Raw genomic sequence first — 8,945 nt, forward strand, 5'->3', positions numbered from 1 at the left:
GTTTCTCCCATAACTTCCCAACTTTTTATCACGTAAAGATCATATTCAAACACAATACTATTAACTTTCATACACACACATGGATAAATTGCAATCTGGGGCAATCAAAGGCCATTCTCACGCTATTCCTTCAAAATCTACAAAATACAGTTCAAATGCTAAGATAGAGCATTCATAATCGCCTTGTAATATCTTTTCATCTTCATCACTCATGGAAATAAATTGTCAACCTTTTCATCTTCATCACTCATTGAGATAAATTGTCAACGATAAGAGTTGAAAATTTACCAACGCAAGACTTTGAAATACATATTATCTTCTACAACTAGCACAACAGTATCATATGTGTGCAACAAGTTTCTAAGAATACCTACTTCCCATAAATCCTTAGCATTTATGATTAAGCGTGTATATATTGCTGAGGACAAAAAGCAGAAACACAGTAGACATTGTCGCTAATCAAATATTCCATTTGCAATGAGAGACTCATCTGAAATTCAAACTAGTACAAACTAACAGCCTAGAGCGGACAAGCACACTTCTCCTGAAGCCAATTTCACCAGATAACAAGGAAGTTTCACCTGGGGGCACCATACATCTGATTAGCATCATACTGTGCATAACCAGGCTGGGGTGAGACACTCTTCACATAACCAGCAGCAGCAACAGGTGCGGTCGCATAACCACCACCTGGTTGCGTCATGGATTGATCATAACCAGGCTGAGCTGGGGTTGAAGCAGGAACTGCAGCTGGTTGAGCATAACCTTGCTGTCCAGTAAATGGTGCACTATAAGCTGTTGAAGCCTGAGCACCACTGTAAGTTTGGTCAGCTGGTCCCTGATAACCATAGCCTGCATTGTTTGTGGCCTGCTGTTCAGTGTAAGCAGGCTGTGAAGGGTAGGAACTGTAACCTCCAGCAGGGGCAGCTTGAGCATAAGCAGGAGGTTGTTGTGGCACAGGCTGACCATATCCAGCAACGGGCTGGGCACTTTGCTGAGGATACCCAGTACCAGAAGCTGGAGCACCTTGTGGATGATTATATCCATCGGCAGCAGGGGCAGATCCATATGCAGGGTAAGTTTGCTGCATTTGCCCACTTGATGCATAGGGGTATTGCTGCTGTTGCGGCATACTAGCACCATGTCCTTGAGTTGATGGAACTGGACCCTGATATGGCACTTCTCCAGGTTGATTAGCCCTGGGATGGCTATAAGGTTGCGGATGCGAAGCCTGTGGATGCATACCATACGAAGGAGGTTTACCGTATTGTTCGTGTGTGCCATAGCTGGGATGTGCACCACTTTGAGGGTAAGATGTCGGCTGAGAAGGTCCATGTCCTCCATACTGATTTTGTGGAGCCATCTGGTGGTCATACTTTACGTCAGTATATCCATGCCCATAGCCTTGTCCATGCTGTGCCTGATGAGGGTATGACTGTCCATAATCTGGACCATGTGGCTGTGGCTGCCCATAGTTGTAGTTTGCCTGAGAAGGTCGACCCATAGAAGGGCTAGATGCATGAGTATGAAATTTAGACTTGAGGCATTGGCTATATACCTTGCCTGCTGTAATTAACAGTTATAACCACTAACCTGTGATGGAGGGCCCTGCATAGAGGGTGGAGGCCTTTGCTCCCAACCCAGACCAAACCCGCCTCTTGGTGCTTGCTGTGGAGGATAATTGCCATAGGCAGGAGGTGGATATTGTGGGCTGCGAGATGAATATTGTCCTCTTTGATGGTAATCATAACCTGGAAACTGCCCAGGATGACCACCCCGGGGTCCCCACTGTGGGGGAGCACCTCCGCCACGTGGGCGAAATGCCTGCTGACCATGACCCGAAGAGAGAGTTGATGGAGGCCTTACAGGCTATCACATACCATTGTTAAAAAGAAAGACAACTAGAGAAGTTAGAAAGCCACGCAATTGCAAACATATACAAAAAATATAAGAGCAAAAATATGACAAGCTCTGGCATAGTTGCCAGAAATGAAGTAAATGAAACTTGCAGAAGCTTGAACTGGAGCAGGGCAATAACTGCAAGAAAACACTATATGCAGATTCACAGATTGCACTTGAATTGAGTTTACAATAGAACACATTAAGATATAGATAGAAGAGTGCTGATGACAAAAGCAAAGGATAGAAGCAATATTAGCAATCTAGGACACAGTAAGAAAATATCAAGGACAACTGCCTATACAGAATACACTCTTACCTCAGAAACCAAAATAATCAGATCAGTCACCCGTAAAACTAGCAAGAAAGCACAAAAGGAAGTAAATTGATGTTCCCTGATACTATATCACATAAACTAAATAAACCATCATCTGAATTCTAATACATACATATCAAGCATTTTCAAAAATCACATGTACATAGTATCCAAGAGGCAGAACTATCAATCTTCAGTCTTGAGTAAAAGAACCTCTATTTATTGCATTCACTTGTGTAATACCATGATACTCATCCTACTTCCAAAAACCATGTGCTATTGCAAGTCAACAGGCCGACTATTGAATTCTCCTATGTTTAAGATAATAAGAGATCAGATTTCATCATGGATATAGTACACTCAATACAGATGATTTAACGAGTGATGGCATATTCTGCAACATGGTGTCTTGCACAGAGCATAGGGTATCCAGAGAGTACTCTTTTAATATAAACCTTACTATTACTATCATTTTTAGTTTTTAAGTCTCAAAGCAATCTTACCAACTATTAACATCTGCAATGGCGAGGGTTAATGCTTGATACCTCTCTTCGATGGTCGAGAGTGAATAGTAGTTGTCTATGGCTACACCAACGCAATGCTGCGATGTCAAAGACAAAATCCAAATCTGCATTTTTAAAGCCAACCAATTCGAAATTGGCACCTTTTGACAAATATAAATCATGGCAACCGACATCCCAACACAACATTCTCTTTTAACTATATTCAATCGACTTTGGCACGCAAACTTTTATGAATGTTCAACAAGCTCTCATCATGACATTGTTCTTCATCTCATGCAAAGTGCCTACTCACCACACATATCACAGTAACCACTACAAGACAGGATGTTAATTAAATCCTAAAAGTACAGTAAATAGAAAGGAATTAGTACAGTACGATTACGATATTCTACCTAAACAAGTGCCTCAAGTAAAACCATTAAGAAGTTCCCACTTACCTAAGACCTTATGCAGATAACTTCACGTCCCTTTAATAATAACACTAAGTAACATACCAATGTTCCAAAAATCAGTCTCAAAAAAAAGAAAAACCAACATTCTTCCCTCACTATTACTTCAGAAGATCTGCTCAACTACGTCTGTTCTTAACATGTATCTTCTGATTGAACTTGTAAATCGTCATTCTGTACAAGAACAAATCAACTGCTAAATGCAGAAACCGGGAGGCAACATTTAATTCTACAAGATTTGCTAAAAGTCTAAAACACATGCATCAAATTCAACAGAAGTTGCACGCTGACATAACATACCAAGTTATTTTTTTATAACCAGGAAATCCCGGAAGGCCCTCTGGTGGACAATGGGCCCGTCCATCTACCCTTCTCCACTTAAACACTAAGCTTTTGTAGATCGCAGGGTTCAAACTCGAGCAGTTCGCCTAACCCACACATCATATGTTGTGGTCTTGCCACTAAACTAAAGCCCTAGAGGCTCAAAGTATACTAAGTAATATAAAGAACACATCGGATTATATCACTTAATTAGAAGATTTGCATCTGAAATTTACTGATAGTTTCTAAAGTTATCACTATAACATACATTTCTGTCTAAAGCTCCGGGTCAAACCCAATTGTAGAGATGTCAGAGTGTCAACTATAAGTATTCAAGAAACAGTTACTTACAGAATAAGTATTCAAGAAGAAGTCATTAACATAAATGAAATGAGATATGCTTATATCAGAAATACTTGATCTGAAATATTAGAACTGCATTGAAAGACACCTCATTGAATTTCACACAAGCCCACTGAAAGAATAAGGCAGAAAATCCGAACAAACCTGACTCATGACTTCTTTGATCATCTCTCTTGCCATCTCAATTTGCTTTTTATCACCAGTCACTCGCACTGTTCTTTCTTTAGATTCTTTTTCATCCGAAGGAAGTGGCACCAGCTAGGGAAATAGTAGAACATTAATTTTGAAAATTTAGCCAAGTTATTTGACAGCCTCTAATAGAAAAACCACTTTGCACCAAAATGTGCCAACAAATATCATAAGGTGTTATCAATACCTGAATTCGTGCCCCTGATCTTGTCTGAAGGCTCTTAATAGTTTCCCCACCTTTTCCAATTATTAAACCAACCTAGAGCAAGATAAGAAGACGAGTCCTTTTCAATCATGGAAACTGAAGAACAAAAAATAATAACCTCCTCCACCCTCAGGAAGTTCTCAATCAAAACAAGGGCATGAAAAGAAAAAGTAAGTGGAAGAAGTCAGAGATACGACCTTCTCATTTGGAACTTGTATCTCAATCTGTTCTCCAACAACAGCTTGCACAGTGCCGAAGCCTCTAGCCACAAGTGCAGGAGAACCACCAGCATCCGCCTAGAGAGTCAATAGTTCATCACAACATTGTGACTCATGATTAACGAACCATAATAATTGGGAAGATAACAAAAGGAAGACAAACCACATACCTCAGCTATGACATCCTTTATTAATTTCTCAGCTTTATTTATATTTTCCAATGTTCCAATCAGTTCAACTGGCCTACTGGCAGCATGTGGATCTGAATCAGCATCGCGCATTATCTGAATTTTAGCACCTGAGTTGTATTGCAGGTATCGTATAGTATCCCCGGATTTTCCAATAAGCACGCCAACCTGTACCAGTTTTACATAGAGCTCTATGAGATTCAAGTCAAATGCTGGGCACTCTTTAAAGCTCTTTAAAGCTGTACAATCAAAAGAAATAGACATTTGCCCACTTGAAAGTGACTCAATTCAGCACACAAATGATATACTTTAGAGCTTGTCGAACTGCATAACATGCTGCTTATGTTACAAAATGTGAGGAATTCTCCTTATGTCTAGCCAAGTATTCCACAAGGAGAATATTAAATATTAATTTTCAATCATAATTAGCAAAACAAGATGTCTGTTGTTTTGAACAAATCTTTTCATCACCTTATTATTGGGGACCTCCATTTTGCGTGTGATTGTTTGATCATCAGAGGCTGGATTCTCTGGATCAAGCTGAACACCCTCCGTTTCAGTCGCTTCAGCCGAGGGCTCCTCCTGAACATCACCTTTGGATGATTCATCGACCTGAGTACTCTTCTCTGCCTCAGGTTCCTGAGTGTCACCTTTAGATGGTTCATCGACCTGTGAACTCTTATCTGCCTTGGGAATCTCTGTGGCATCAGAATGTTCAACATCCCCTGTTTGCTGATTATCATCAGCAGGTTGTTCGTTACATGATTCCGGAGCTTCCTTGGCTACTTCTTGAGTATTAGGCTTCTCATTATCATCTTCTTTTGGCTGTTCATCTACCTTCTCCTCATAACCATTTTGGGATGCTGAAAAAACAGTTAAAAGAACGCAATAAGCTTTACTAGTGCTGGCAATTCTTACCCATTTTTTGCTAACCCGCCCATATTTAAATGGGTTGGGTGAGTGATTTTTCACAATGGGTCAAACATGAGCTCAACCCATATTCAACCCGCTGAAAAATGGACACGGGTAATTGAGAAAGGGAATTGGGTTTTATCAAAGCTTAGTGCAATTGCTGTAAAATGCAAAAAAAAAATAAAAAAATACCAAGCTTTCTCATACACAATCTTGGTACTTTTTTCACATATTACAACAATTACAATCCCTAAAAGAACTCTCCAACAACATTTGAACTCACTATAAACATTCACTACACACATATCCACTTACTGCCTACTTCAAGTTCTCGGCACAAAAAAACAAATTCCCTCAAGTATTTCTCAAAACAATTTTCCAGCACAAGAATTTCATCATAAAGACCTAAAATATAAATGCAAGAAATAAAGCAACCACAAAATAATACCAAAATCATCAGCTTTATCCCTGAACAAAAAGAGCAGAAAAATGAGAATGCAAGGAATCATAAAGTGTAACAAGGGGTTAGGTCTAAAATACCCAATCCATTAGTAGTTTTATCCTCCAAACGAGGTCGTTTAGCTTCAACATCACCAGCCTCTTCTTCCTCAATTGCTATTTGCACAGAATCCGACTCCGTTTCGGGTTTAGGGTCCGACCCGACTTCATCCAGCTTTCTCTTATTGTGATGATCGACGGATGGAACTTCCCCCATCACTTCTTCATCTGCCATATTCTCTAAGATCCAACGGCTATGATTTTACTATCAGACTGTATCGGTTGCAGAGCGAAGAAACCACCAAAATTATGAGAGGATATGCTTACCAGATTTATATATGGACACAAGTTGCTTAGATATTTCCTCTCAGTTCTTCGACATTGATTACTAGGGTTTGTAGCCCATGTTGGTGATGGGTTATTTAGACCAATTCAAAAATAGGCCCATATTTCTTACTAAGTCCATTTATATTGTCGTGGTTTCGTAATGGGTTTTTTGTTGGAAGACCCATGGACTTTGACCTAAAAGTTGTCTACAGTGCAATCGTTTTTGAAAGGCTGAATACATAAATAGCCTCCTAAACATGTCATAAATTTTTATTTAGCACCTGAATTAAAGGTAGTTCCTATTGAGTATCTGAACTCAATTTAATTTGTGTGTATTAGATCAATTTAATTTGTGTGTATTAGACACTACAACAATCTCACATAAAAACATAGCACGTGTGTTTCAAAAGCAATGATGTGGAAAAAGATCCAATCAATAATTGACATGTTGCTTTTTAAATTTTAAAGCTCTCACCTACCATTCCTTTCTTTAAAAAAAATACTTTAAGAAATTACCAACCCCAATTCTTTCCCCTCCGCTCCCAACACCGCCCTTGGTCCTCTTCGTCTCCCTTACTGTAATAAAACCCTCTTTCTGGTGAAATGGGAAAAATTATACAGCAATAAGTCACCATAGGAAAACCAAGAAGCACCAAGTCAATATAAAACATTCATCCATTAATCCTATTTAATGGTGCTCTAGCAAAAATAAATGCAACCCAAATATTAGTTTATATTAATTCTTTATCCCAAATTTGCAGAGGCTTGCTCCTGGAGAAAAAGAAAATATTTTATACAAGTAGAAAAATGAAAATTGCAGAAGAAATTGAGAACTAAACAGCAAAAGGCAAATATTACATACCAAGGCTGTACAAAATAGAAAGAAATCCATATTGGAACGTGTTCTTAAACATTAGGGTCAGATGCTGCAATACGTTAGATTTTCTTTTCTTCTGTTACGACCAAAGTGCAAAAAAAGAAGAATGCATATGGTGACACGCAGAGAAGAGGAAGGAGATTAGTAAATATGAAACAAAAGAAAACAATTGAAAAAGAGAAGCATGACTTTTCACGCGCTTGAGGGCAGTTGAGACTCACTCTATATGCCATGTCAGCCAGTTGTGTCTAAATAGACCCACTTTAAAATGAGTTCAGGTATTCAATAGGAACTACCTTAAGTTCAAGTGCCTAAATGGAAATTCATGACAAGTTTAAGGGGCTATCTATGTATTTAGCCTTTTTAAAAGTTTTGTAAATATAAATAGGGAAAATTACATAAACTGTTCATCGAAGATGAAGTATTTATCTAAAGTTTGTCCAAATGAGGTTTAATTACAGTTGCTATCCATATAGAATGAAAACATTACCTGAATTGCCCATTCCATTTTCTCATTGTGTCAGTCGCAAGTACAATCACCAATGTGTTTTGTCAGCATCACGTCACGTCAAATCACGCGATAGTTGTGTCCTCCCCTTGTGCCTTAGCTACTTTTGTTCTTTCCCACCTTTTTTTTTTTAAACCCCTCCCCATCGGGAGCTCTCTCTTTTACTCCCTTGGTGACTCAAACTCGCAACTTTCGGATTGAAAGTGGAGGGTGCTTACCATCTGAGCAACCCCTCTTATCTGTCCCACCTCTTTCAATCCTTTTATTTTCTTGTTTCTTTTGTCCTTTACTCTTAATTGTTTTTCTTTTTTGGTTAGTTTATGTTCATTTTATTATTTTTGTGCTTTTCTTTTGTCTTTTTAAAGATAAAATAAAACACAAATATATAAATATTAGCTAACTATTTTTAGACTAATAAAAATATAAATAATTAAATAATTAGACTACAACAAGAAATAATTAAGGAAAAAATACTAAAGTCACTAGCTTATTTATTAAAATCTAAATTAATAGAAAATAGCATTGAAAGGAATGAATAGATACAGGGATACAACATGCTCTGAAGAAGTCATACAAGCCTGAAAGAAGAAAAAGAGAATATGACAACCAAAGGCGAAAACCTTAAGAAACGAGTTTTCACTTTAAAGAACGAGATGGTTGGACTAGAAACTCAAATGATTCTCGTCAGACCTCGAAAAGGGAAGGATCTAATAGAAGCAATAAGGAAGGATGTTTCAAATGTGGTAACATAGACCACTATTTTAGAGATTGTCCAGAAAAGGAGGATGATGAAAATTGGGCAAATTTGATCTACAAAACACGGAAAGAATGGAGAGCAACAAAAATGACCTTTTCAACACTCCGTTCCTTTACTGTGAAGACTACGGACATCCACAAAAAAAACATGTAGAGTCAAGATGTGGGCAGCCAAAAGAGGACACCAATAGAGGAACAAAGGAAAGGAGAAGAATCTAGCCCCTCATGTCAATCTGAGTGTCACGACCCAACCCCGTAGGCCGTGACTAGTGCCCGATCTGGGCACCCAAACCCATCTATCAAATGCATTCAAGTATATAGCAGAAGCCGATGAGGCTATATTCCAAATTTAGATAATTTCCAGAAAAATTTCGGCAGAGTTTCCTTTGTTTTTC

General features: G+C 38.5%; 1 protein-coding gene across 1 annotated transcript; it reads right to left on the minus strand.

The window, feature by feature from the left end:
- Nucleotides 1-218: 218 nt before the first annotated feature.
- LOC132606222 (uncharacterized) lies at nucleotides 219-7,338 on the minus strand. The gene is made up of 9 exons (XM_060319628.1): nucleotides 7,272-7,338; nucleotides 6,125-6,322; nucleotides 5,144-5,535; nucleotides 4,655-4,840; nucleotides 4,464-4,562; nucleotides 4,249-4,320; nucleotides 4,017-4,130; nucleotides 1,594-1,869; nucleotides 219-1,486 (listed from the first exon to the last, which is right to left on the minus strand). Exons 1-9 carry the CDS (start codon nucleotides 7,321-7,323, stop codon nucleotides 578-580), a joined length of 2,298 nt encoding a protein of 765 aa, XP_060175611.1. The 5' UTR covers nucleotides 7,324-7,338; the 3' UTR covers nucleotides 219-577.
- Nucleotides 7,339-8,945: the final 1,607 nt, after the last annotated feature.

This window comes from Lycium barbarum, chromosome 8, assembly GCF_019175385.1.
Source record: "Lycium barbarum isolate Lr01 chromosome 8, ASM1917538v2, whole genome shotgun sequence".
Lineage (NCBI taxonomy): Eukaryota > Viridiplantae > Streptophyta > Magnoliopsida > Solanales > Solanaceae > Lycium > Lycium barbarum.

What these genes read in the sequence shown, in the direction of transcription:
- LOC132606222 (XM_060319628.1), bottom strand. Translation starts at nt 7,323, where the DNA reads ATGTTTAAGAACACGTTCCAATATGGATTTCTTTCTATTTTGTACAGC. An exon ending in TTCTATTTTGTACAGCCTTG is followed by an intron (nt 6,323 to 7,271) that starts GTATGTAATATT and finishes GTTGGATCTTAG; the next exon opens with AGAATATGGCAGATGAAGAA. An exon ending in TAAAACTACTAATGGATTGG is followed by an intron (nt 5,536 to 6,124) that starts GTATTTTAGACC and finishes CTGTTTTTTCAG; the next exon opens with CATCCCAAAATGGTTATGAG.